Below are 27,153 nucleotides of genomic sequence, written 5' to 3' on the forward strand. Positions count from 1 at the left end.
AACCTTTCTTGCCACAGTGAAACACTGCAACTCAGTTCATGAATGTCTTTTTGCATACTAAAAAAGCAAATAATAATCAGATACAATCTGATCCACATTCCAAGTGATGATCTGGTGAAAATCAGAGATAAATTTCATGGATTTTATTTGACAAATATAGTGCCTGAAAACTGAGAACTCCCAGACATGTACAATTCTGTTACTGTAACATTACATAAAGGTAGTATTAATACTCATGGCTGGTGTTTCTTGTCAAAGGACTGATATCATCTTTCTTACTTTTATTCTCCGCAGAATTGGAAGGGTCCCTTCTGAGATGCTTTCTCCACACACACACCTCACACTCCTCCTTCTCGTTCAGATTTTATTAGATCATTGTCTAGAACAGGGGTCTCCAACCATGGCAACTTTAAGCCTGGCAGACTTCAACTCCCACCAGTTGAAGTCCGCCAGGCTTAAAGTTGCCAAGGTTGGAGAGTTTCACAGACTTATTCCCTCATGTGCCATTATAGTAATTCAGTTAAAGCCAATTCACTTTGAGGGCTGACTTCAAAATGTTGTTCAAGATGTTTACACACAAACAAGTCTATTTAGATTTAGGGAACCAATGCATAGCTCTACACAAAATCAATATGTGCATATTACCATAACCAGATATATAGCATTCAGGTGTCACCAACTACTGTGATATACTTTCTATTATTCTTACAATTAGTACAGTCATTGATTAGATAAAATATATTCACATTAAGGAAAAATACATTTGTGAGTTCAAAAATCATTATATTATTTCTATTGTATCATTGAATAAGTATATCAGGCTCTTCAGAATTAATATTTTCACTACATTTCTAAGATGTTTCTTTAAGAACTTCATATCTCTTGGTCAGAAATAGTCCATATATATAGTCCATAAATATATATAAAGTTTTTCAGTTTATATGGAATGTGTATGTGGTGGGATTCAAATATTTTTACTACTGATTCTGTGGGCCTGGCTAGGGGGGAATGGCCAAGTGGTCATGTGACTAGTTTGTTGTGGCTATGTGGTCATGTGATGGGGGGTCAAAAATCTTTGTTTCTTTTTTTCTTTTGCAGCATTACGCCACATTTTTGACCTAGTGGGCCTCAGGGAAGCCATCTGGGCACTGAAAAAAGAAGCATTATGAAGCCTTCTAAGGTAATTACAACAGCAAGAAGGGGGATCAATTGTGCCACATGATTTAGATGAGCTAGAAAGCAAGAAATCTGATGGTTTCCTGCTTTCTAGCTCATCTAAATTGTGCAGCACAGCTGACCGTTGGAAATACTGGTTCAGCTGAACTGGTAGCATTTTTTTACTACTAGTTTACCCGAACTGGTAGCATTGTCTACTACCAGTTCAGGTGAACTGGGCCAAACCAGCAGCATTTCACCTCTGACAGATAGATAGATAGATAGATAGATAGATAGATAGATAGATAGATAGACAGACAGACAGACAGACAGACAGACAGATGAATTTATCAGAAATGGTCGGATAAAGTAAATTTAAAATATACACATTTAAATATGAGTGTGCATTTTTTCCAAAATTTTAAAATGATGTGAAAACAAGATAAAATGGGCATTTGACAAACCCCCATGAAATGAGTAGCATGCAGAATCCTCTGCTTGATTTAACTGTTTTAATCTTCTAAAGTTTGTTCCAGAATCCAGCCTACAAATTTAGCCACATTGGTGTAAACACCTGGTTGTCCTGGACGAGCACATCCTTCACCCCAACTGGTGATGCCAACTACATACCACCTGTTCTCAAATTTACATGACAAGGGACCACCTGAGTCTCCCTGCAAAGAAAAAGAAAAATATCTATAAGCTTAATAAGAGAAGATTAGTGAAAAAAAAGCCTGAACAAATTCTTCAAATAAATCATTATTATTCAAAAATATGTTTTCCGTACTCCTTACCAAAAAGACTTTCACAAATGCAAAGATGATCAATATCACAACTATGCTAGTGAGTTCCTAGCTTAAAACAAGACACACAAACAAAATAACCCAAGGCTAAATATTATCTTCAGGGCATATCGTGGCCATAAAAGAGTAGAGAGAAAAAAGGGTAGAGAGAAAAAAGCAGCCTTAGACACTTGTTCTTGAAGTGCTAATTCTTATCCTAACCTGTTCCCAATGGAACCGTTCTAGGGCTATTATTGATGGAGTAACTGCACTATGTTCCAGCCTATGTGCCAGATTAACCATATGATCTGGTATTTCAGTAGAAGAAATGTAAATAGATTGGTATTCTGATGTTTGTGAATGCACAAGATGACTAGAATAATATTCTTAATATAAAGTCTGGGATTCTACACTGAGATGAAAGCCTGAAGAATTAGCAGCATTCCCCAACTGTCAGAAATGAGAGAACAAAGCTGCTAAATACAAAGAGGTAATACTTTTTTCAGCCGAGCTATAGTCCTAGAAAATCACTGCAAGCTTGAAGATTTTTTTTAATAAAGTAAGCTGATTAAGAAAAAAGACAGGAAGAGAAGAAATAGTAGCCAGTTTTAAGGAAAGAAATGTTCAAATTCCACCAAATTCTAGGCAATCCTTATCCATAAGGTTATTTCTCTAAATAGTACAGAATAGGGGATAGGTCATCTAATGGCAGTTTCTATCTCTTTTCTGCTACTGTTACTCACTGTACATAACAAGGTTAAAGTTAGATTAGCCAATGGCCACTCCCTTTGGGACTGCCATGTTGATTACACAAAGTATATTTCTTTGCTTTTTGATATACAGAAATATATATAGATGATGTAAATTCCTGCCTGCTGTTCATATCTTTCTCATCCTACTGTTACTTGCCTTGTATATTGGGGTGTTTTTTTTGCCTTGTATATTGCCAGTTCACTTGTGATGTTTGTGATGCTTAATAAATAAACTCAAAATATTGTTTTTGTTGCCTGTATTGAGTGGTGTCTGTACTTCTTCTCATCTGGATATAGGGATTGCCTGAGACTTTATATTTATTTATTTATTTTTATCCCATCTTTATTATTTTTATAAATAACTCAAGATGGCAAACATACGTAATACACCTTTTGTCTTCCTGTTTTCCCCACAACAATTCAGTGATGTGCATTGGAATGAGACAGTATGACTGGCACAAAGTCATGCATGTTTTCATGCTTTCATGCCTGAGGTGGGATTAGAACTCACATCCTCCTGGTTTCTAGCCCAATGCCCTCACCACTAAACCAAACTGACTCTCTATTTTGCCAGGTACAATTTAACTTTGAAATTTCCATACAAATTTTTCAGAACTGATTCCACTTTCATGCATGCACTAGTCCTACCAATTGATTTCCATGGCAATTTTCACCTTCTCCAAATTATTAAGTAGGACCACAGACCATTAAGCAGAATCTGGTAGCAGGGTGTTTTTTTCCCTTTTATATAAGTCACTTGACAAATGTCAATAACATAATTACAGGGCTTAGAAGGACAAAAAGCAAAAAAAAATGATATTAGCAGAAGGATTTGGTTTTTTTAAAAAAAAAAACAGGTATAGGAGTAAGTCCTGTATGCTTTTATTAGCAGCAACTTCAAAAGATTATCTGCATGTTATATGATGACATTTGGTATAATTTAATATTTATATCGCTACTTGAAAAGTAAAAATAAAAACCAGGCTCTTTTAAAAACCAACCAAACTCATCAATAATCTTTTATTTATTCTCAGGGAGTCTTGGGTTTAATAGTGTCAGAAGGAAATACCATGCAGTTTTTAATTAAACTCATGTTGTCTGCATCAAACTCAGGTTTTCCATATTTCTTGGAGAGGGTACACAGAGTCAGAATGATACACCGAGTCAGAATGAAATAAAAGACATTATTAATTTACCTGGCAAGCATCTTTTCCTCCCCCTGAGTAGCCAGCACACAACATCTTGTCAGTTATTCTGTGGTCTGGGTATTGAGACTGACATTCTGCATTTGGTATTATGGGAATTCTGACTTTTTGTAGCGTGTCCTCAATTGAGCCTACAAATTACAAAGGAGAGAAATGGAGAGAAGGTTGCTGCTAGTGCAGGAAAGGTCAAGAATAATGCAAGCGTCAGGTATCAGCAATTGTATGTGAATGTGAACTAAGAATCAGTTAGAGACTCCTGGACATCATCCCAGCTCTGAATTAATTATGAAGCCAAATTTTCCTTAGGACATCAAGCAAAGGGTGGGAGAACCAGAGTTTTTTCCCCTAGCTATCATACTTTTCAGTCCATTGCCGCTCTTGACTCTATGTCGAGGCTGACTCGTAATGCGCTGCTACTCACTACCTGACAACAGATACTGAGGAAAGATGAAGGGGGAGGGGTGATTGGAATGTATGGGGAGCTGGGAAGGAGGTAAAGAATTTGTGTGAGCAGTTTGCACCCTGAGAAAATCCCATCACTTCAAGATCACCTGACTGGAACTTTTCAAGCAGTGCAGACTGTTTCCCCGAACAATATGATTGAACTGGACTGGTGGACAATGGACACAGGGTAGCCTGGGATTTTAACTATGCTACCTTTCACACCAAAACCTCAGAACTGCCTTTGCTTCTTTTGTACCTACATGGATCTATCAGTAAAGTTATATTCTTGGTAAAATAATGTCCCAGGAGTTTCTTCTGCTGCATTTGCCAAAGGGAGGATTGACACTGTAATCAACTTGTTAAGTGAATGACTGCAGTTGTTAAGTTAGTAACATGGTTGTTAAGTGAATCTGGCTTCCTCATTGTCAGAAGATTGCAAAAGGTGATCACATGACCCAGAGCACTGCAATTGTCATAAATAGGAGTCAGTTGACAAGCACCTGAATTTTGATCACTTGACCATGGGGATTCTGCAACTGTCTTAAGTGTGAAAAATTGTCATAAGTCATATCCTAACTCTGTAAACCATTTAAAGAGTGCTGTAAAGAACTTGAAGACAGCATATAAGTCTAAGTGCTATTGCTATAAGTAACCTTTTTCAGTGCCATTGGAAGGGTCACTAACTGCACCGTTGTAAGTCAAGGACTACCTGCATTGGCAATTTTAATGGATCAAATCAACTTATATAATTTACATAACTTATAGCACAATTATATTGCCTCCCCTAGTTTCATGTACTAAAGAGATAAACAGGGATCTAACAGAAGAACATATAATGCCCCAGAAAGGTACAGACTGCTTATCTATAGACTTCGGAAAAAAAATCTAGTATATGTGGAAGTATGTACTATGAGGATGTCTGCATAACCCTGGAAGTCACTTTGGTTAGTTATTAAGTACATCCTCATGTCACCTAATTCCCACTTTGATTATGTCATCCCACATGGCTTATCTAAGTTTAACTTGTTACCTGTCTTTTCCTCTTAGCGTGGGCCTTTGGATGAGAAAGCTAATTTTGAGCAAACTCCATGTGATTGTTAAAAAATATTCATGAATAAAGGGGTGATAAAATGGCAGTTTCATTAACTGAATGGTGTACTGCATCATGGGTCATGCTTGTTGATTGTTTTCAGGCATAAGATTAAACTATGGTTTCATATTAACTGCTCTAGCCAGAAACTTCCACATTTCCTTCTCTTCCAATGTTCCATTGATAAGAAAATCAAAAATATATATTTCTTCTTTAAAGTAATCAGAATTGTCCAATACATTTCAGCTCAGGAAACTTTGTAAGTTTAAAGTAAGATTTAATTCTAACCAGAATCAAACATAATTATGAAACTTGTTTGTTCTTTACAAACAATCCATAGAACTTTTTCCCCCCAAGATGGCACTGTGTGGCATTATTTCAATTCCCTGATTTATTTTGTGTTATTTTGTATTTTGCTTTATTTCAATTAACATCTCAACTGATACATTTGATTGACCATAAGTTAAGGAACAGATTAAGATTCTGTTGTCACTTTTTTTTGTGGAGCAATAGGGAGCTCCACAAGTCGTTCAAACTTAAGTCATTCAAACTTTTCTCCTTGATTTGGTATCCATAATAGAAGGAAATAAAGGATATAAAATATGTTTCTAGGAGTAATTAATACATCAAAGCAGTTGAAAACAAGACAACCTTGTTAATTCAAGTGAATTATCAAAGTTCATTCTTATAATAGCTTCAAAGCGCTGGCCTGCTGTAGGCATACTCTACATGGCAGACACCCAATTTTATATGTCTCAATTTCTTCTGTCTGATAAACCAGAACAGCTTTTCATTTTCCCTTACAAAATCTGAGTGATAGGGAGTCAGAAGAAGCATCCGTGCCCTGGGGGCATGTTAGCTGAAATATGGCTGAGGAATGGTTACTGACAGTCCCAACTGTGGCTACTGTTTTCGAGAAATTGAAAGCATCAAGTAAAATAGTGTATGCATTGAAAAGATCCTTTGCCTCCTCCCTTACATCTTACCTGGACAGATTAAACAATGTAAATAATACTTTCACTTATCTGCCAGAGGAGTTGGAGGAAGTAGCCCAAACGGTAAACAGATTATCATAATTTGTGCTACTAAAATGGGAGCAGACAGATACTCTAATTCTGTGGGCTACAACAATATTAAGCTAAATGAGATGACTAAAGGAAGGTTGTAAGCAAACAGAAATGGATGTAAATCCAACATCTACAGAAGATTATGTTGATATGTAAGGACGTGGTTTCATTTTTCATTGGTCTTATAATGTCCTTAAGGCTGGTTAAATGAGTAAATATCTGGCTACATTCCCATTTTTAAAAATTATGATTTCAATGCTATTGAGATGACATCTATTTATTTTCATTTAAAGATTCTATCATATCAGATGGGGGGAGATGATAAGAATAGCTGGGATCAACATATAACACAACTAAAACCTCGCTAAATAGCATCAAAAATGAATGCACTGTCTTCAATACTCTTATTTTCAATGGGGAGAATCAGCAGATAGTCAGGCAAACTCCTCTAACACTTTGCTAAAGAGTACAACTAGAAATGCTATGTGGGCTGGAAAAAAAAAAATTAAAATGCTGTCTCTTTTCTGTTTATTTGAAGATCCACTGAACGTCTTTTTGCAAGCAATTGTTAGGAAGTACTGTGCTGATCCTGATCCTGATTACACCAGATTTTTAAAACACGTTAAAGTATCTGAAAATTGACAAGCCATCCTAAATAAATGCAAATAGCCGATCTTTTCTTTAAGTAGTCCTCGACTACCTTAGGGCTAAAATGTTCATCACTAGGCAATGTTGTTGAGTGAGTCATCTCAGATTTTGCTACTTTTTGCTGCCTTCTAAGCAAATCCGGCCTCCTCCATCAATTTTGGAACCCCCTACAAAGGTAGGAGAGGGTAGAAGAGACAATGCAAGCATCTGAATTTTGATTACAAGACTGTGAGACAGGATGGTTCTGTGCCATCATAACTTTAAATTGTCACTAAAGGAACAGTTTTAAGATTAGGACTTCCTGTATAATATTGTCAGTTGCGCAGATATGTCAAACGGTTATCAGGAGCACAGGACAATTTTAGGGTGTCTTTACAGAGGTAGTATTCAGCAGGTTCTGACCAGTTCTGGAGAACAGGTAGCGGAAATTTTGAGTAGTTTGGAGAACCGGCAAAGACCACCTCTGACTGGCCCCACCCCCATCTATTCTCTGCTTCCCGAGTCCCAGCTGATCGGCTGGGTCTTCTTTTGTTGCCCTACATAGGAGAACGGATCCGGAAAGCAGATTAGTGGGGTGGAGATGGAATGGGATTTTCCAGTATCCTTCCCCGAGGAGTGGGGTGGGAAGGGAGATTTTATAGTACCCTTCCCCTGCCACGTCCACCAAGCCACGCCCACCAAGCTCTGTCATGCCCACCAAGCCATGCCCACAGAACTGGTAGTAAAAATTTTGAATCCCACCACTTGTTACCTATATTGCTCCTTGATAATAAGTACATTACTCTAGTATGAAATTTAGAAAGGTAATGTACTGTTCAGTGATATAATTCATCTTATAAATTAAAGCCTTTCCTATGGTTCATATGCAAATAGCAATAATAATAACAACCTAATATCATGTCATATTTCATCAAGAAAAGTAGTCAGTGTTTCTTGAGGTTATTTTTCAGTACCTCTCTCTTTTGTGTAACCCCATCCGGTGACCCAGCATTCGGTGTATTCCATATTAATTTCTTCCTGGGAGGGCAGGCATACTGGTTGCTGTAAAACTACATATTCATTTCAAAAGAATCAGATAAATAGAATGCTGATAAGTTGAAAAATATATGGCATCTAAGCATAGAGGAACAGTTTTGCTGTATCAGTCCTAGCCCAGTGTTTTGTTTCTCACAAAGGCCAAAAATATGCTAAAGCAAGGATCTCCAACCTTGGCGACTTTAAGCCTGGTGGACTTCAATTCCCAGAATTCCCAGCCAGCTTTGCCAGCTGGAAAATTCTGGGAGTTGAAGTCCACCAAGCTTAAAGTCACCAAGGTTGGAGCACCCTATGCTAAAGGACAGTTGTAATTCAAAGATGGAGTCACATCCCTGTATCATCATTGTTAACCCTGAACTGGTATTTGAAGACAGGCACTCCCCAGTCCAGAGTCTAGTAGTTAAGGTACCAAGATAGAAAGCAAGAGACCATGAGTTCAAGTCCTGCCTTAGCCATGAAAGCCAGCTGGGTGGCTTTGACCCAGTCACTGTCTCTTAGCCCAGAATAGGAAAATGGGTGATTTACGAGGTTTGGTGATTTACGATGTGCTTCCCTGCATCACTGAACCTTGTAAATCACCGAACCGGTAGTTATTCCTGTCGGATCCCACTCCAGAAAGAAATGTTCAAACTCTGTCTTCAGAAAGGAAAACAGAAACTGATTAAGGCATATGGAATTATGCACAGCAGGGACAAAGTAGGCTGGGAAGGATTTGTCTCCCTCTTTAAAAGTATTAGGACCAACTAAGCTGCATCCAATGAAAAAAATCAGAACCAGAATCTTTGTAAGATAAGTTGTTGATGAATTTATTTTTGTTCTCATTCTGATAGGCCTCCTTTTCTGAAACAAAATCTTTTTAGCATCCTACTAGAATGCCATGCTATTCGTGTTTTGCTGTTTTTGGTTCATATTTTCTTTGTGGAATGAGTTTTAGTTAAGTTTCAATTACTGTGGCTTATCTAAAGAAATCTGACCTTCTTGCCTTTTCCTTTCAATCTTTTTTTGAAAAAAATCACCTTATTTTTAAGATGTTTCCACTTTTCTTATTCTTATTTAAAGTTAACTGTGTCTTCTTGGATTATTTTGCCTTCTTGGACCATATTTCATCTAATATACTCACTTTATTTAGATTTGGAGAACATCATCTTGATTAGGTTCATTTTTCATGGTAATTTATTAGATTTGGATTTAATACAATGATTCCAAGGATGGCATATTCGATTGACGATTATTAAGCTATGAAACTGCAATGTATGAAATACTAAGATAATATTAAAGGCTTTGTAAATAAATGTATACATACCACTGAAATTCAAAGGTCTGTCAAGCTTTAATAAAGCAATGTCATATCCTGCCTCTGAAAATTCATATCTAGGATGAACAATCATTTTTTGGATTTTGAAGGAAGTAGTTTCATTTGTTATTTCAGACTGTTTCAAAATGCTACTGTAAACCTGCCAAAGTTCAGCTAACTGAAAGCTAAAGGGAAAATAAAAACAAGGAAAATTAAGATTAAATATATAGAAATAAGACTGTTTTTCATAATTCTAAAGCAGGAGTGTCAAACTGGTGGCCTGCAGGCTGGCATCATGTGCAAACCACACCCACTTCAGCTCTGTGAATGGGAAAAACGCTGCAAAACATCATGTGAGTTTGACACCCATTTTCTAAACTATTTCTCAAATGCAGATTAAACATATTTAAATGTTTAAACAAATTCCTAAGTATTCCTAAATACTTTATTTTGAATCTTTACTTATTCGGTTGTTTTCTTTTCCATTCTCATAGCAACTAATTTCTGACAATTTGTGCTTTCATCTTCTACCCCATCTTCTACCCCATTACACATTAAAATTATTGTCTAACCAATCATGAAAACATTACAAACTGAACAGCTTCACTAGGTCGGATCAAAGCAGGGGTACCAAGCTCAGGATCCGCGGGCCAGATCCAGTCTGCGAGGTGGTTAGATCTGGCCTGCAGGGCCACCCGAGAAACAGTGAAGGTCCTCAGCCTAGCCCAGGACAACTGGGCACTGATCTGCAACCTGGTGGCATCCATCCAGGCTGAACTGTAGCCAGCCTTAGATCCACAGCACCACCTTGGCCCCGCCCCTTGAGTGTGCACACAGGAAGCAGCGAAGCTCATGGGGCCTGGCGTCCCTTGGGTTCTGAGCACTTCCCTTTCACCCAGGATGCCAGCCATTGCGTGCTCACTGCCTCTTATGCACATGCAGTGGATCTAAGGCTGGCCACACTCTTAAGCAGTGGTGCAGATGGACGCCACCAGGCTTGCAGATCAGCACAGAGCCCTCATCAGCATTCCATGCCCTGCTCACCAGTCTTTTGTGTGTGTGTGTGTGTGTGTGTGTGTGTGCGCGCGCGCGTGCATGCATACATGCTGGGGGGAGATGTCTGGTAGCAGGGTCTCTGCGCTGACACCACTGGGCTGGCCCTCCAAGAAGCCGGCATGGTAGTGGAGATTGCACTAACAGCAGGCAGAGGCAGGGGGGAGGCAGGTGATGTGGGCCACCAAATGTGCCTGCTCCATCCTACGTGACTGGGAGGGAGCAGGCAGCTGCCCAACACATTCCAACAGGCTGAACTGTCTTCCTCCCGCCTGCTGGAGAACTCCACCTGCTGGAGAACCGTGGCTGGATTCCCTCCCCAATCCCACCCAGCCCCCATAGGTGGCTCCACATGAACAACATCAAGCTGGCCATGCCCCCCCCCAGGGCCATGCTCCCCAGCTATGCCCAGTCAGCCACACCCTCCCACCATGCCTCTGGAGGACAAGCATAACGAAATTGAGTTTGACACCTCTGGATCAAAGGATTATTTTATCCACATTTTTTATCCTAATGCCGTCCAGATGTGTGCCTGTAGTTCCCATCATTTTGAATCTATGAGAGGGCTATGAGCACCTCCCAGATATTTTGAACTTTGTTTTATATGATGCCTAATCAGCCAAGCTAATTGCATGAGGGCTATGGTATAAAACATGTGAACAATACATTTCATGATATAGTACACCACTGAATTATTTCATGTAATTGTTTAAATCATGCAGTTTAAATCACATAGACAATACTTGTATATATCAGTTCTGGACTAATCAGTTCTGAACTAATCTTTACCAGGAGTCCTAGGATTCATATGTAGTGATGTCTTTAATCAGAACACGTTAATCAACAGTAACAAAAGCTGTCCTGTTATATGATTTCTCTATTTCTACAATGAACATAGTTCACTCACATTTCGAAGCAATGGGCAGCTGTCAAAATCCATTGGTCACTGATGATTGAACCACCACACTGATGGATCTGAACAGGGAGCATTGTATGTAAACTGACTTGCCAAGGCCATTCACCAAGAGAAGAGTTTGATCCTCCAACAATCCTTGACTGTTTCTTTGGTTTCTGCACACAGACTAAAATGACTTTTATCACTACACCAGGTTTCATTCAGTGTTTTTGATACGATATTATAAGAATTCAAATCTAGCACAATGGATGGTACACAAAAGGAAAAACTTATTTGAAATTCCATTAACATTTATCAATGCTAAAACTTACAATGACCAATGTGTTAGTCAATTTTATTAATAAGTATTAGACACAAAGAGCCCAATCTTTTGCCATGGGGTTCATGGAAGTCATTTGGAGAACTGTATAGAGCAGGGGTCACCAACCTTTTGGACCTCAGGGACCACCAAACTCATAATTTTAAATCCCAGGGACCACTAACCGGTTCTGTGGGCATGGCCTAATTTGTGGGTGTGGCTTGGTGGTCATGTGACTGGCTGGGCATGGCTTGTATATAAATATTATAAATATTTATATAAATATTGAATTTTTTATTTAAAAAAGAGCAACTTTTACCCAAAAGCAGGCAAAGCAGGCAGGCAGGTTGAGTTGCTCACAGAATCATTCAGTGATCTAACTATCTGCCATCAGCTAGCTCAGTCTCTCAAATTTGCTTGCCGTGAGTCTACACTGAATAATAGAACCTTCAGTCCTACGGGAGGTTCGGCTGTGCTTAAAAGCAGAGCCGAAGATCTAAAGACTAACTAGAAAGAAAGAAATCCAACCATTTCTTGCTTCCTAGCTTATCTAAATCTCCTGGCACAGCAGAACACCTGATGGTTGGAAAAAGAAAAAATAGCAACTTAGCAGGCAAGTTTGCCAGGTAAGGAGTGAGTGGGCGGGGAGGGTTCCCGTGGACCATGTGGGTGACGCAGCCTTGTGTTTCTGTGCAGCCTGGATTAATTGCTTTGTGGGGTTGCTCTGGGGGTGAGATTTCTCTGCAGCCCACCAAAATTTTCTCCTGGCCCACCAGTTGGCAACCGCTGGTATAGAGTGCATTAGCTTTAGGAATTATACAAGTTCTTATGGTCAACAGTATTGCAGAAATGAATATATAGAGCTTTTGATGCTATCTGAGCTTGGTTGTTTGCTTGCAAATGTTTCATTATCCAATTAAGCAACATCAGTGCTATCGTAATCATGTTATTTAGTCAGATAACGAAATGTCTGCAAGCAAATAACCAAGTTCAGAAATCACCAAGAACTCTACAGTTCAACCCTGACCTGTATGTTTAGATGATAATATAAGCGCTCTCTCTCTCTCACTCTCACTCTCTCTTTCTTTCAAAGTATATGTCTAATAATCTAAATCAGGAGATTATCTTAACATTTGAGGTTGATTAGGAGCCTAAGCCCTCAAAAGTTTCAGCCTAAATGAAGTTCAAAGAAGTTGCTCTATGTGAAATGTATTAAGAAGAGCAAAAACATATCAGTAAACAGCAGCTGATGCATTAATCAATAGATAGCTTGACCTATGATATAACTATTTGCTCAGAATTATTTGCTGAAAGCTGTGTTAGAAAGTTTAGGAACAGGAATACGAATTTTGAACAGCTAGATTCTAGTTTATAAAACACTAGAATTAACAAAAATAGAAAAGATATCAAGAAATCTGAAGTTAGTATATTTAAGATTAAATGCATTTTTCTTCTTTTCTGAAATGCTGCACAAATGAAAAGAATCAAAATCTAATAGCCACTAATGTGCAGTAGAAAAGGCCAAGACAAAGTCATTGCCACAGAAGGCAAATGGCATGTATTTTATCATCAGACAGAGAGCTGAGCTCAAAACACACACTTTGCTTGCAGAAGACCTCTACAATTTATTCCTTCTCATTTTCAGCTGAAACCTGAACACAAAATAGGTCTCAGGGAAAACTGGAGGTTTCTTGTCAGCTAAATTTAACAAATACCTTCATATACTATTCATATAAACAAGCAACAAAGGGTTTTTTTTTTTTAAAAAAGGCTGTATTCTGCCTTAATGGCCACGCATCTATGGCACAAGGATCTCCTGGACCCTATCATCTCTACATTATCTTAGATATCAACAATAAACATATAGTTTCTATGTATAAAATTCACAATTTGTGCAGCTTTTCTCAGTCCTGGAAATCTGGATAAACATGGATTTGGAATTTGGGCAATGCTGGTTAAATTTCCTTCCCCAAGAGCTCCACACTAAACCATGCATAAAGGGGAACAAAATCAGAGGCATAGTTAACAGCCTTTTCCAAACTCTATGGTCCCTTGATATGAATTGGATGGAGAGCACAGGCACTGACATTTGATTAGTCAATTTGGGATCTAGATCTAAAGCAACATTAGCTGAGTTTTTCAATTTTGTCTAATGAATGTTAAAAAATTGTGTTTATTCATAAATTACTAGTACAATACACTTGTTGAATTGCTTTTACTACTTTGGTAGCTGTAGAAAGTTAACACAAACCCCTCTCCTAATATTCTAACAGTTAACACAAACCCCTCTCCTAATATTTCTATTCTAAGAAATATTTAAAAGGCAGAATGTTATACCTCCCTGGATGAGAAAAGGAGAAACATGCTCTTGGAAAGCAGTCCCTATCTTTATTAGCCCCAGAAAGCCCCAGAAAGACTGAGCCATTTTATCTACAAGACAAAAGACATCTTATATACAACACCTTCAGCTCCAGGGTGATAGGAATTTCCAACGCCCCTTCATTACATCACTCAGCATGATTCAACCAAACCTGGGACTCGAGACAACCTAAAAAGTTACCCCTGCTTGGCTCCATGGGAATCTGACAACCAATCAGGATACATTTCTTGCCATGGGAACAGATAGCAAGTTCAAAGCCCAACAGGGCTATCTTCCCTCTCTCACCCATATGCTCTTTTTTGCCCAGGACCTCAACATGATCCTGTCCACCATTAAACCATCTTTCCAAGAGTCTCCACGTTTCCAGTGTCTTTCTTGGAACTGAACCCAAATGTACATTTCTTCCAACAGTAGCCATCAAATGTGAAATTCCACAGGCTGCTAAAATGTCAACACTTGTTTATAATTATTAGTTACAGTGATACATCAAATGCCATTACTCACAAATGAATTATTAAGTATTATGATCTATTGTCAAATAATAAAGAAACTAAAAATACTAGGTGATGAATAGTAATTTAAAATAAAATAAGTAAATTTAAAATAATAAAATAAATAAACAAAATAAAATCATAAGACACTGACAGCTGCTTTGGTGTAGTGGTTAAAACACCAGATTAGAAATCAGGAGACTGTAAGTTCTAGTTCTTCCTTAAGCATGAAAGCTGGTTTTGGGCTGGTGATCACTATCAACCCGATCCACTTCACAGGATTGTTGTGGGGAAATGAGGCAGAGGAAGGTACACTATGTATGTTTGCTGCCTTGAGTTATTTACAAAGTAATAAAAGTGAGATTAAAAAAAATCTAACAAATAAGTAAACCTGATGTCAGCTTGTAAATCATTAAGGATATTAAAGACTAAACAATCAAAGACATGAAATGTCAAATCACAAGAAACAAAATTAAATGTATATTTGGCATCAGTGGCCAGCCTCCAAAATATTCACAATAGTGAATCATAAGGAAATTCAGAAATGAAATGATGGGAATAATTTTCTTTAATTTCTTTGGTGTCACTAAATATTTTAAATTCAAGTTATGAAACGTTGGTAAAATGAGAATTTCCATCCTTGAGAACAATTTTTCAAGTTGGAGGTCTGCATTTCCCCATAATACTTGCAGGGCTCCGTGACATGATAGTACAAGACTGGGAGAATATTAGTTCAACATTTCTGGAAATGATCAGGTTAGGGATGATACAAGTCTTCCCAGAATGAATGAACATCTCCTTTTCTTTCCTATAAAGGCAACAGAAGAGGACTGAATCGGATACTCACCAGGGCTTTTGCTAGTTTGGCACAGTCTTAAAGAATAGCCTGAAACTATTTCCTTCTCAGCCTCAATATTATCTGGGGACCCATTGGCCGACATTCTTAAGTAGCATTTACATTTGCTATACAAGAAATAAAAGAAGCAATATCATTCTATGAAAAAAAAAGTATTTTTTTTTTCAAAAGGGAGCATAGAAAAATTCACATTAGGGTTATTTTGTAAATGAAACAAAAGCACATACCCTTGTTGGTTGCATTGCATTTTACGGAAAACATAAGTAAAAAATTGGCAGCGAAGGGTCATTGTACAAAGTTGTTGGCAAGCCTGGTGCCCACTGACATATTCCACACTCAATTCTGTCCCATGGAAGCTTAATTCAGGGTAGGTCTGGGAATGGCACGCTGCAATCATTTGGTAAATATTGTGAAGAGACAAATTACAGGCCAAAAACTGGTCATGCAATTTTACTTTAATTAGAAGCATTTTGAATCATCTTAGCATTACCAGGTTCAGCTCTTCGGCAGTTCAGGAGACTGAATCCTGATATAACATTTTCTCTTTTTGTAATTTTCTCTGGTTTTTCACTTCTTGAAGTCATCATCAGACAGGTATATCTAAAGCAAAAACACCAAATAATCATGGTTAATATTTGACTGTTTCAAGCCCCACATAGCTGGGCAAGAACACAGATTTCAAGGAGGTATCTGTAATAGAAATTTGATATAAATACAGAACCTTGGAAAATGTAATAGACATTTTCTGGCCACAAAGGTCAATGAAAGTGGAGTTTTTTTTCAAGTTATGTACAGGGGTGGGATCAGACAGGGTTAACTACCGGTTCAGTGATTTATGATGTGCTTCCCTGCATGCTGCGCACACGTGTAAATCTTTGTCAGCTTGCTGCCTGGACAGCTGAGCAGCGCTGCGTGCAGGGAAGCAGCGTTTGTAAAAGCACTTTTTTCCTGCTTTTTCAACCACAGCTGTGCCTCGCATGGCAGCTGAGGTTGAAAAAGCAGGAAATAAAGGTCAGGTAAGAGCCCGGGCAGGCGGGTGGGCCAAAACAGCAACAGACATAGAACCGGTTCTATGTCTGCTGCTCTTCAGAGCTACTGGTTCTACAGAACCGGACAGAACTGGTAGAATCCCACCCCTGGTTATATAGCAATAGTACTTAGACTTATATCCTGCTTTATAGTGCTTTATAGCCTCTAGCCTGCTCTAAGCGGTTTATGGAATCAGCATATTGCCCCCAACAATCTGGATCCTCATTTTACCCACCTCAGAAGGATGGAAGGCTGAGTCAACCTTGAGCCTGGTGGGATTCGATCTGCCAAATTGCAGACAGCTGGTTGTTAGCAGAAGTAGTTTGCAGTACTGAACTAACTACTGCGCCACTGAATATAAAATACATCTTCCCAGATCTCTCTCCATCTAAGCTTACATGCCATTTATGGGTTAACCTGACAACTGACTTGCCAGCTAGCTATAACATTTTTTTTTACTTTTTGAATCTCTGTTTTCTTCCATTCCTTTCTTATCTCTCCACAACTTTTCATAGATTACTAATGCTTCTGAGTCTCTTTATGTTCATTTTTTTAATCCTAGAAGTCATGGTTTGCACTGGATTCAGGAGAAATCCTATTAAGAACAAAATAATACACACAGTACTTAAGTTCTGTATCTTTTACCTATATACTTATGATTAGCAAGGATGAATCTGTGTCACCAGCAGATAACATGAGCAATGAGCATGCTTAGTCCCTGTGTGCCTGCAGGCCAACTGAATATGAACCAGCAAAATTGAATCCTAGTTGGGTAAACTGTTTTGGTGTTGAACGCAGTACTTCTAAACAAAGTTCTGGAATTGCAATTAGTGCATTAGGGTGAACGTTAAAATCTATTCATGACCTTTTCAAAGTGTTGCAATTGACTTAAGCTGATAAAAAATTGAGAACAATGGTTAACTGGGAATCTAACCATTTTCCTACCCTGTACTCATGTCCTCAAAGAACTGTCCTCTTACCAGCCTGTTGATATTCATTTAATTCTGTAGGAAGACTTTCTGTAGGAAAACAACACCCAACATGGGTGCTGTTTTCCCCAGCTTTCTTTAGTTTCTCATTTTGTTTTATTTTCATATGTGTTAGTGTATATCAAGGTCCATCCCATCCCTGAAAGGACCTAATGGTAAAGACTGCAACAATGACACCATTAAAACCAACCTCTTTAACACATTCTTTGGCTCAGTATTTGTAAACAGCAATGGATCATGCCCAGTATTTCCTAGTTGAACCACAGACAACTACAATGACCTAATACATATCAATTTTACAGAAGACAATGTTGAAAAAGCACTATGCAATCTAAAACCATCTCTATCTATTGGACCAAATGGAATATGTGCCTACTTCTTAAAAAGGCTATCCACTGCCATAGCCGAACCTCTAAGCATAATCTTTGAAAAATCTTTCAGGAGCAGCTCCTTGCCAAACCTATGGTCATTGGCCATGGTCGTCCCCATCTTTAAAAAGGGAGACCCCAGCCTAGTTGAAAATTACAGACCAATCTCCTTATGCTGCGTCACCTGTAAAGTCATGGAATCGATTGTTAACCAATCCATTATCCTCCATTTAGAGACAAACAACCTACTCTCCAATAAACAATTTGGTTTCAGGAAAAAACTATCCTGCAATCTGCAACTTTTACACTGCAAAAACATATGGACTACACAACTCGATCAGGGCAAAGCAATAGACGCAATCTACATAGACTTCTGTAAAGCCTTTGATTCAGTGGTACACGACAAACTACTCCTAAAACTAAAATCTTATGGTATCTCTGGACAACTACATAACTGGATAGAAGCATTCCTGTCAAACAGACAACAAATGGTCAAAATTGGGAGGGTGACAATAGTGACAACAAATGACAACTTCAAATCTCAACAAATAAATTATCTGTCTTACATATTGGCAAAAAAAAAATCAGAAAATAAAATACAAGCTGAATAGTCAGGACCTTGTTGATGATCCAAACTCTGTGAAGAATCTTGGAGTACTCATCTCAAATGATGTAAGTGCTAGAGCCCACTGTAACTACATAGCCAAAAAGGCATTGTTAACCTAATCCTGCACAGCTTTTTCTCCAGTAATATCACACTACTAAATAGAGCATACAAAACATTTGCTAGACCAATATTTGAATATAGCTCATCAGTCTGGAACCCGCATTACGTATCTGATATTAATACAGTTGAGAAAGTCCAGAAATATTTCACAAGAAGAGTTCTCCACTCCTCTACTCGTTGCAGAATACCTTATGCCACCAGACTTGAAATTCTAGACCTAGAAAACCTAGAACTACGCCGCCTTCAGTCCAATCTAAGTATAGTACATAAAATTATATATTGCAATGTCCTACCTGTCAATGAATAGTTCAGCTTCAACTATAACAATATAAGAACACACAATAGATAAAAACTCAAGGTAAACCGCACCAAACTTGATTGCAGGAAATACGACTTCAGCAATAGAGTGTCAATGTCTGGAATACTCTACTTGACTCCGTAGCTTCTTCCCCAAACTCCAAAAACTTTAACCTTAAATTGTCTACTATTGACCTCACCCCTTTCCTAAGAGGTCTGTAGGGGGCATGCATAAGCGCACCAACATGCCTACCATCCCTGTCCTATTGTTTCTTTTTTTCTTATATGTATCCATTTCATGTATTCATAAGCATGCTTATATTTATACCTGTTATCTTTGACAAAATAAAATAAATAAATAAAAATAAAAAATAAAAATATATGTGTATATTCTTTTTTTTCCCAGGTGAACATCTTGATTTTATTCTTGTACATTTATAATGTAAGCTAAGAGCCAGAAAGCTTTGCGAAATTATAATGTCTGCGAAAAGAAATTTGTGTGAGGTTGCTAAATTTTGATCAGATGGGCAGAAATACCTGCTGCAAGGTATCTCATGTCTCAGAACCATAGAAGGTAATAGAGTGAATACTGAATCTTCTGAAAGTTGTCATGACATCAGGTTATCAAACTATACTCACCTCTGGCTTTTTATTTCCCATTCACTGCTGAAAAATGTAAAGAATAAGCAGTTTGGACGGTAGGTACAAACTGTTCTACATGTAAATTTATCAGGGGTCAAAACCTTTGCAACAGTAATTCCAGAAAATGCAAAATGTTGAAAAAGGTCCATTTGACAATCTGCACAGAAAATAAATTGGCAAAGTCATAGTAGTCCATGCGGTCATCAAAATATCAAAAAACATATGGATTGAGAGATTTCAGATTCTGCCAGAATGTATGAGAATCATGACAGAAAACATTTGAGTGCATAGAATAATCTATCTCAACTTGATGTTCCCAGATGTGTAGACACTTTGGAAGAGTTGCAGTCCCTGTACATCTAAAGGATGCCATACTAGGAAAGCTACAATATATAATGTTGGTCTACTGGACTAATCTCACCATAAATGCATAACCTTGTAATTGCCTATAGGGTCTTGCTATAGACCTTGTAGGGCTGGGAACTCGCTCTTTCAGGCAAATACCCAGTGTAGTCCATCAGATATCCTGGAATTGCAGTTGCAAAAATGTTCAGCCAGTCCCAACAAATCTGGAGGGTGCCAAATTGGAAAAGTGCCTGGTATGACACATATTTACACAACATGTCTTGAAGCAGGCTAGGATATACTCTATTGCCATGCTATTTCCTCTTATGATAAAGCAACTTACCTGTTTGGGCAAGTTGGCATGGTTTCAATGAAAATCCAGAGACAACATCCCTAAGCTGCCTTATATGAGTTGGGGTTCCTGTGCTGCTATATTTCAAGTAGCATTTCTTACTGGATAAGAAAAGAAAATATGCTATTTAATGCAAACATTAGCTCAATGACATCAGGCTAAGCGTGCAGACTCATGTGTTTTATTATAAACATATTGTGACCTGGATACTATATGATACACAATTTGCTTGGATTTGCTTAGTGCCTGTATGAATTCCAATCATATGATTATAGCTGAGTGCAATGGGTAACCACCATTGGTGGTATTCTACTGGTTCAGCCCGGTTCTGCCAAGCTGGTAGCAGTGATGAGCAGCGGACACCAAACCGGTTCTCTCTGCCGCTCTGCTGTTGGGCCCTCCCACCTTCCCGGGCTCCCATACTCACCTTTATCCTCTGAATTTGAAGCGCAGCTGCTTTGCGCGGCACAGAAACGTGCCATGCAACAGCTGCTGAAGCAACTGGGAGAGTGCAGGCTTTCAGGAGGTGAGTTAGAATACCTCTGTGCCTGCGCAAACTCCTCTGTGCCTACGCAAAGTGCATGTTTGGCATGTGCGCGCATGCCCACCCAGCCACGCCCACCGAACCAGTGGTAAAAATATTTGAATCCCACATCCCACAAATATTTGTAACCACAGTCATTGTGACTTATTCAACTGCAGTTAAAGCTAAACCATAGCTCTGGGTAAAATATTACTCCAACATCCAATGTCTTTTTAAATCTTTCATTGTGCTACAGAATACAAAGAAATTGCTATGCTAGAATATAATGTTAAAATTTATAAGAAATTACATATTATAATTTAGAACAAAGTATAGCAATTAGAAGAGCATCTGAACCTGCCATTTTATGAACTTAATTTCAAATCCAGTTCTGAACATGCTACTGAAATGGAGGCAGAGTTTGCATTTGATAGCTGAAAATCTTGCATGTCCCTGCCTTTCTTGATGGATGCTTCAGATCCAGCTATCCCAAGCTCACTTGTGTAGGGTGCACTTTGTGTTAATTCCCACAAGCAAGTAGTAGAGATAATCCTCGACTTACGACAGTTTGTTCAGTGACCATTCAAAGTTACAATGGAAAAAGTGACTTACAGCCATTTTTCACACTTAAATTTCTTGCAGCATGCCCATGGTCCATGGTGATCAAACTTCAGATCTTGGCAACTGAGTGATATTTATGACAGTGTTTCAAGGTGAACACCTTTTGTGACCTTCCGACAAGCAAAGTCAATGGATTCACTTAACAACCATTTTACTAAATTAACAACTGCAGTGATTCACTTCACAATTGTGGCAAGAAGTAAAATGGGGCAAAATTCACTTAACAAATGTCTCACTTAACAACAGAAATCTTGGGACATAAGTCATGAGCTGCCTGTATATCAAAGCACTTCTGTAGGATCAAGCTACTTGTATTCTCTCTTTGGTCCAATGACACAAATCCTGAATATTATTTATTCTTATTATTTACCGTAGGGGTGCACTGTGAAATGATTCTAAGGTATATGTAAAAAAGTAACAGTGCTTAGCATTGGTGCATGTCTGTTGACAGTGATGATAATTGTCAGCAGTAGTGATATTGTAATTTTCCCCTTGCATATCCAGTCCTTCATAGACTTTTTTACTGCAAGCTAGAAAAAAGAAAGAAAGAAAGATGTGGAAGAAAATCCAACATTTTTAGGAAGGAAAACTCTTCTCCTAGAGGACTTTGAGTACAATACTTGAAATTCTGGAAAGGTTTCAACTCAAGCTTCCAGCTAAACCTTTAGCAAATTTTCTGATGCAAGGAATATTGAAATAAATGGATCAATTATTAGATTTGCTATAAAGTCACTTGTAGCACCGTTTGTTCTTTTCATTGTTTTGTAAAGTCTCATAAACAATTAGGTCTTACCAGTAATTTGAGTGCATTGCTTCAGAGAATGACCAGAGATTATTCCTTCCCTGTGAATCTTTGGCAATTCTTGAGTATCGATTTCTTTCAGAAAGCAAGAAAACCTGATAGTTGGAAGTGAGATACATTATTCATACAACAGGCGCTTCTTACATTTACTTATTTTCTTACTTACTGGTGTTATATGACCCTCCCCCTCCCCAACCCAACGATGTAACTTCCACTGCCACCCACTCTTGTCTTTTTCTTGTCATTATTTATTTAGAACTACTTTGCATTTCCTTATTTGTTCTTTTATCTTAGAAAGGCCTTTTCACATCCCTGTCTTGCATGCAGGAATGTACACATAATTCATCAAATAATCTTAGCATTACCTTACAGTAGTTTTTACCCAACTTCCAGGTATGTAGGAGAACAAAAGACATCTTGGGTGATAAGTGCACACCTTCTGACAATAATCTGCAGTTGGCGTATAAACCCTAGATATGTCTCCTCCTTCGATATATGTGTGTCTGTACATCTCAGACATACATTCTGAGGCAGAAAAAAAAAAAGATGCCGAGTGTTAACTGGGCCGTGAAGTCAGAAGACCTAAGTTTAGTTAACGCTGGAAGGCACTGGAATCCTATGCAGAAATTCAAATATCTTGTACAGAGTGAGTACCTTTTCTACTTAGAACTCATACTGTATGTCAGCCAGAGTCACTTTCTCTGAGATAAGTGGCCACATACATTTGATTAATTAATAAATACCATAAAAATGTTGGCGAGTGTCTTGGCTTAACTGTAGATTTAAAGGAAGCTGACTATGGATGTGCTTGCCCCAGGTTAATTTAACCACGGTTTTGCTTTAACCAAATCTTTTGAGTTTCCACAGCTTAGAGAACCATAAGCTAATCTTATAAAAAACGAGACTGACTAAAATGTGGCTAACTAATTCTTGATGCAGTATATAGTGCAAGAACTGTCACCAAAGGGCATGGACAGATTTAGAGATTATTTAAATTTTTAAAGAATCCTCTTCGCGGATGATGTAAAACTATTCAACACCATGGACAATGCTACTGCTTTTCAAAGTGACCTTGATTATCTGTCTGAATGGTCAAACAATTGGCAACTCCAAATCTCGACCAACAAATGCTCTGTCCTACACATTGGTAAAAAAAATCAATTCACAATACAAACTATGCAGATATGACCTCGTTGATGACCCTCATTCTGTCAAGGATCTCGGAGTACTCATATCTAATGACCTAAGTGCCAGTGCTCACTGTAACAGCATTGCCAAAAAGGCATTAAGAGTTGTAAATCTAATCTTATGAAGTTTCTCCTCTGGAAATATTGAATTGCTAACTAGGGCATACAAAACCTTTGCTAGACCAATATTCGAATACAGCTCATCTGTTTGGAATTTGCACTGTATATCAGACAGTAATACAATTGAGAAAGTCCAGAAGTATTTCATGAGAAGAGTACTACACTCCTCTGCTTGCGACAGAATACCCTACACCACCAGACTTGAAATTTTGGGCTTGGATAATCTTGAACTTTGCTGCCTACAGTTGGACTTAAGCGTACACAAAATTATCCGCTACAATGTCCTACCAGTCAATGATTACTTCTGCAACAATACAAGAACACACAACAGATACAAACTCAATGTTAACTGCTCCAAACTTGATTGCAGAAATATGACTTCAGCAACAGAGTAGTCAATGCCTGGAATGCACTACCTGACTCTGTAGTTACATCCTCAAACCCCCAATCCTTTAACCTCAAAGTATCCACTATTGACCTCACGCCATTCCTAAGAGGTCTATAAGGGGCATGCATAAGTACACCATCATGCCTCCCATCCCTGTCCTCTTGTCCCCATTTAATCGTACCTATTTTCTGTATTCTTTACTCTGTATTCTTATACTTATACCTATTATTTTGTAAGCGATTGACAAATCAAATAAATAATAAATAAATTATTTGAAGACTTAATATGTTATTCATATATCCAAATTTTTGGCAAAAATTCTATGCCAGGGTGCTAATTCAGAATGTAGGAAGCAACCTTTCCTTTTTAAAAACTCTTCTCCTTATACTAAACAAAATTTCTTGTTTGGCTGCAAGTTCCTTAGCTGAAACAGAAGTATTTTCCGTGCATCTCTATTTTCTCACTTCTTTCAATTTTTTTAGTATTTTTTAAAGTTACTATCAAATATAGAACATTATTGTTGTACAGGCAAATTCAAATGATTTTTTTTCACATCAAAATTCAAAACACTATAGCACTTCCAAAATGAATAAGAAATGCATTTATTTTACTTTTAAAATGTATTTTAATTTTTTTTACAGTAAAATTTTACTGCCTGTCCCTGTTACATCATTAAATTTTAACTTAACTCTAATTATTTGAAAAGTTTGCAAATTAGAAAATACAACAACTAGTTTCAAATGCATTCTTTTTCATTTTATCCTGGATTGGATAAATGCTGGATTGGAATATTTTTCTAATTATGATTTATCAATAAAGAGACATAAATCATCGACACAGTCATGTATTAGAAAAGGCACTGTGGAGCTGAACTTTCTCTTGATTATTACTTTTCATGTTTTTCATAACTTCCTACAAGTACTAAATTCATGAAAAATATTAAATTCAAAAATTATTGATCCTGTCTCTAAGGATATTTGCACCTGAATAAAATAGAAATGCTAAAGAAAGAGGCCCCTGGCCATAGTCCTTGGTTAAATCTTGTAAGTAGCCACTAGCCTTATTATTTCTAGTATATTTAGATCAATTCTAGGTGACCCAAGAATGAAATAATAAGCATTAATTTTCTCCCCTGTAGAGGTGTAGGGAAAGATTTTGCAATCAATGAGTAAGATTATCAACAAAATAATAGGGAATGCCCCAATTTAGGATTAAAATCAGTCAATTATGCCTTATTATGGTAGGACTTTTATTACCCTTCAACTCTCATTCTATTTCTTTTTTAAAAAAATATTCTCTAATGGAACAAGGTATTGAAAATGTAATAAGGAGAACTGGCAAAGGCTATTTGGTTCTTTGAATTCAATTGAACATTTCAGCCAAGCAATAAGTACATTCAGTACTTCATCTACAAGAAGTTGTCTACCATAGATGTATGAAGATGCATGAAGTGAGCTGCAGGTCACAAAAACTTATCACTTTTCACACAAAAAAAAATTAATAATTGAAAATGATGCTACTTCTGAAAAGTCCCTCTGAACACACAATTCTGTAAGCATTTAAGGTACAGGTCTTGAAATATCCTATTTTTTATAGTAAGTTATACCAACGGTCCCCAATCTTTATGGTTTGGTGGACCAGTAAAGTGGGGAGAGGGGAACTGGCCTGCATGTGCACTGGCCAGCTACTCACGCAGTCCAGTTCCAAACAGGCCATAGACCATTAGTGGGCTGCAGCCTGGGTATTGGAGTCCCCTGGTTTATACTATATAGATAGTGCACATTGATGGCCCTGTGTATGGTACTTACCATTACATACAGAAGAAAACAATGCAATGAAATAAAGTGTTTGAAAGATCCAAAACATCCTAAAAGAAAAAAATGCAACAATATATTTTAATTTCATTTTAGTGTGTAGCTGCCGGTTTTTGAATGATTCTACATTGAGTTTTAGTTTTACATATGTTCATGCCAAAGTCAATTTGGTTCAGTTTTACCTGCAGCCACTTATTATACATGTCTATGAATCATAATATAGATTTGAACAAAGAACTGTATTGCATCATAATCTATAGGAGGGTTGTATATCAAGAGTATATTACTACTCAGATTCACAAACACTGAATTTACTGTTTATAAGGTGTCAAACTCAAGGGTGCATAGATCGGGTCCACGGCCTACCCTGGAAACAGCATAGGATTGACTATGGTGCCTCTGCCAGCGAAAATGGAGTCAGGAGGGCTGCACACGGCCCTCCCAGGCTCTGTTTTCGGCTGAACGGCCTCCTGAAACCCTCTGTCAGCAAAAATGAAATCCAGGCAGGCCGCATGCAGCCAAAAACAGAACCTCAATGAGTGATGTCGAACTGCCATGCCTACCCTTGCCATACACCCCAGGCCCCCCAGGTGCCCAGGTCAAATACAACCCTGATGTGGCCCTCAATGAAATAGAATTTGACACCACTGTTATAAGACATTCGTTTTCAGTGAAAAATGAATGTTTTATTGTTATTTGAATAAAAGTTTTTTAAAGCAAAACTTGTTGTTTTTTAATGTTTTTAATCCTGTAAGATCTATACTGAAACCTACAGTTTCAGAGCTCTTTATATTTAGGAACAGTTATATAAGATTATTAGAAACATTTTCTATAAGAGTAAAAAAAAGAAGATTGTCTGCATCTTTAAAAAAAACATTTTCAAATTATTCCAGATCATCTTTGTAATTATTTAGAAAAAAAACATTAATATGTAAGAATAATGATTTTAAAATGCAGCTATCTATAAACAATTCTGGTGTTTTTAATTATTACATTGCTAAAAGGTATTATTGTTAAATGATTGGCTGCAAACAATGTCAAATTTAGCTCCTGCAGTAAAATCAGTTTTCTGTAATATTAGAAAGCCATCCCTTTTGAATAGAATTCCATTACCTGGAGCAGTGGTTCTACTGGTTGTAACTTTTCTCTGTAAACAAGTGCTTATATTCTTTGCCAAAAAATATATGAGGAAAAGAAGGAAAAGGGGAAAAAACTGTATTCAAAAGAAATGAGAAAAAACAGACTAGTTTCAATTGTGCACGTAATACCAGCCCCTCTGTCAATGTTTAGCCTAATGTTTATTTTTTAAAAAAATCTTGCACAATAAACATTGTTTCACCCTTTGAGGGGAAAAGTATATAGTTGGATTCAATAAATACCAGCACTGAGAGAGATTTGCTCTCCACAGTTTAGCATCAGAAAGGTAGGTAGGTAGGTAGGTAGGTAGGTAGGTAGGTAGGTAGCAAGGAAGGAAGGAAGGATG

At 37.7% G+C, this 27,153-nt stretch overlaps 1 protein-coding gene across 2 annotated transcripts; it reads right to left on the minus strand.

Moving 5' to 3' along the window:
• Positions 1-128: 128 nt before the first annotated feature.
• On the minus strand, positions 129-26,948 carry KLKB1 (kallikrein B1). 2 transcript variants are annotated; one of them, XM_026697798.2, is made up of 15 exons: positions 26,784-26,948; positions 25,665-25,723; positions 22,527-22,686; positions 22,153-22,256; positions 21,730-21,889; positions 20,207-20,316; positions 19,516-19,675; positions 15,957-16,066; positions 15,694-15,853; positions 15,458-15,573; positions 11,433-11,607; positions 9,482-9,657; positions 8,097-8,192; positions 3,886-4,025; positions 129-1,829 (listed from the first exon to the last, which is right to left on the minus strand). In XM_026697798.2, exons 2-15 carry the CDS (start codon positions 25,720-25,722, stop codon positions 1,668-1,670), a joined length of 1,887 nt encoding a protein of 628 aa, XP_026553583.1. In that variant the 5' UTR covers position 25,723; positions 26,784-26,948; the 3' UTR covers positions 129-1,667. The 2 variants fall into 2 exon arrangements, with proteins under 2 accessions (XP_026553583.1, XP_087792397.1); XM_087936271.1 differs by lacking the exons at positions 8,097-8,192; positions 9,482-9,657; positions 11,433-11,607.
• Between the last annotated feature and the right edge of the window lie 205 nt (positions 26,949-27,153).

The sequence above is a fragment of the Pseudonaja textilis genome, chromosome 6, assembly GCF_049901715.1.
Source record: "Pseudonaja textilis isolate UNSWEBS1 chromosome 6, rPseTex1.2, whole genome shotgun sequence".
NCBI classification, from domain to species: domain Eukaryota; kingdom Metazoa; phylum Chordata; class Lepidosauria; order Squamata; family Elapidae; genus Pseudonaja; species Pseudonaja textilis.

Excerpts from the sequence above, each read along its gene's own strand:
- KLKB1 (XM_026697798.2), bottom strand. The coding sequence starts at position 25,722 with ATGTTTTGGATCTTTCAAACACTTTATTTCATTGCATTGTTTTCTTCT. Across the intron at positions 15,574-15,693 it reads ATGCAATGCAACCAACAAGG|CAAATGTAAATGCTACTTAA; the intron begins GTATGTGCTTTT and ends TTTCTTGTATAG. Across the intron at positions 4,026-8,096 it reads GGGTTACACAAAAGAGAGAG|GCTCAATTGAGGACACGCTA; the intron begins GTACTGAAAAAT and ends TGTAATTTGTAG.